Source organism: Pundamilia nyererei, unplaced genomic scaffold (assembly GCF_000239375.1).
Source record: "Pundamilia nyererei isolate P.nyererei 1_Seehausen unplaced genomic scaffold, PunNye1.0 scaffold00002, whole genome shotgun sequence".
NCBI classification, from domain to species: domain Eukaryota; kingdom Metazoa; phylum Chordata; class Actinopteri; order Cichliformes; family Cichlidae; genus Pundamilia; species Pundamilia nyererei.
In genome coordinates, this window is record NW_005187403.1 from 2046149 (window position 1) to 2047476 (window position 1328).

At 42.7% G+C, this 1328-nt stretch overlaps 1 protein-coding gene across 1 annotated transcript in view; it reads right to left on the reverse strand.

The window, feature by feature from the left end:
• Positions 1-299: 299 nt before the first annotated feature.
• Positions 300-1328, reverse strand: part of arsb (arylsulfatase B) — a 20169-nt gene continuing 19140 nt past the window's right edge. The window contains exon 8 of the mRNA XM_005720113.2: positions 300-1064. Within this exon, the coding sequence (XP_005720170.1) occupies positions 799-1064 (266 nt within the window). The 3' untranslated portion in view covers positions 300-798. The remainder of the gene's footprint in view (positions 1065-1328) is intronic.

Here is a 1328-nt window from a genome sequence, read left to right on the forward strand (position 1 = left end):
TGCTCTCAGCAGGAAGCATTTCCTGCTCTAGTCTGCATGCTGCTTTCAGTGGAAGGTCAAACACCTAGGGGTCAAAGGTCAAAGAGGATGCGTATATGAAAGAAATTAGTTTCTCCTGCTCAGATTCTAGACATGCAAATGTATAGTGTAGCTCCCCTCAGAGACAACACTATGCACTATATACCTCAACCGGTCGTGATCTGACGAAGATTCACTGGTGAAGATAGACAGAGATTAATAATAACTAGTGATTTATAAACACACGGTGAGTGAAAAAGAAACACTCAGTCCATCAGGGGCCCCCAGCAGCCTAGACCTGTTGCAGAGTAACTAAGAGAGGATTCAGGGTCACTTGATCCAGCCTTAACCTGATACAGCCTAAGATAAAACGTCTGAGAGAGCAGATAAGAATCTCTGAGTAAGGCCCAGGTGGATGATAGATAACAAATAAAACTGGTTTTTGAGTTTTCCAGCAAGGATGGTTGGGGCTAAACATTAGGCTTCCAAATGAATTAAGTGTCTGGAGTGAAAGATTGCTGCCATCCACCCTCCTCAGCCTTTGCTTCTAGGTGACAATTAGCAGTGTTGATTCATTTAAACTAATCCGCTGTAACCAGATTTATGTAAGGCAGAGTAAAGGTGCTGCTGTTAATGACTTTCTGAATTCTTTGGTATTGGCTGTTCTTTTAAAAACAAACAAACAAAAATTGTTGTAAAACTTCACCTTTCCACACAAAGGAAAATTCCTGCTGTTGTAATTCACAGTAAACAAAACACTACAATATCGGTAATATCCGCCTAAGCCCAGGGCCCCCAGGCTCCAGTGGGGCCTGGGTCACATCTAGGGTCATCGTCAGGAAAGTTTATGGGCTGAGCACTTTTTTGGTGGTGCTCTAGTCTACAGAGGAGATGCTCGACTACCTTGGGGAACTGAGCAGACACCTCATTTCTCTCTTCTGGATCCTTTTCAATGTTAAACAGCATGACGGGCTTCAGCTGATCCACCTCAGAGGAGCTTGAGTCGGAGGTGTTGCCGTCAGGTCGGGGGAACCAAACGTCACATCCTGGGGATAACAAAAAGGACATTAGCAGTATTGTTAAGAAGGGAAGAAAACCCCATCTGCATTTTCTGTTCAGCTTGTTTGTTCTTTTTTCCTGCCCTACTTATTATAGATGAATTTTATCATGTGCAAAAACTGAGACGCACTGCTAAAATTGCACTTTTCTTATATTAGAATATCTCAGGGATTAAATGTGTAGTTAAACTTCTTTACTGACAGAAAGGGGAGTTTCACTGGTCCGGTCCACTTAAGATCAGACAGAAAAAA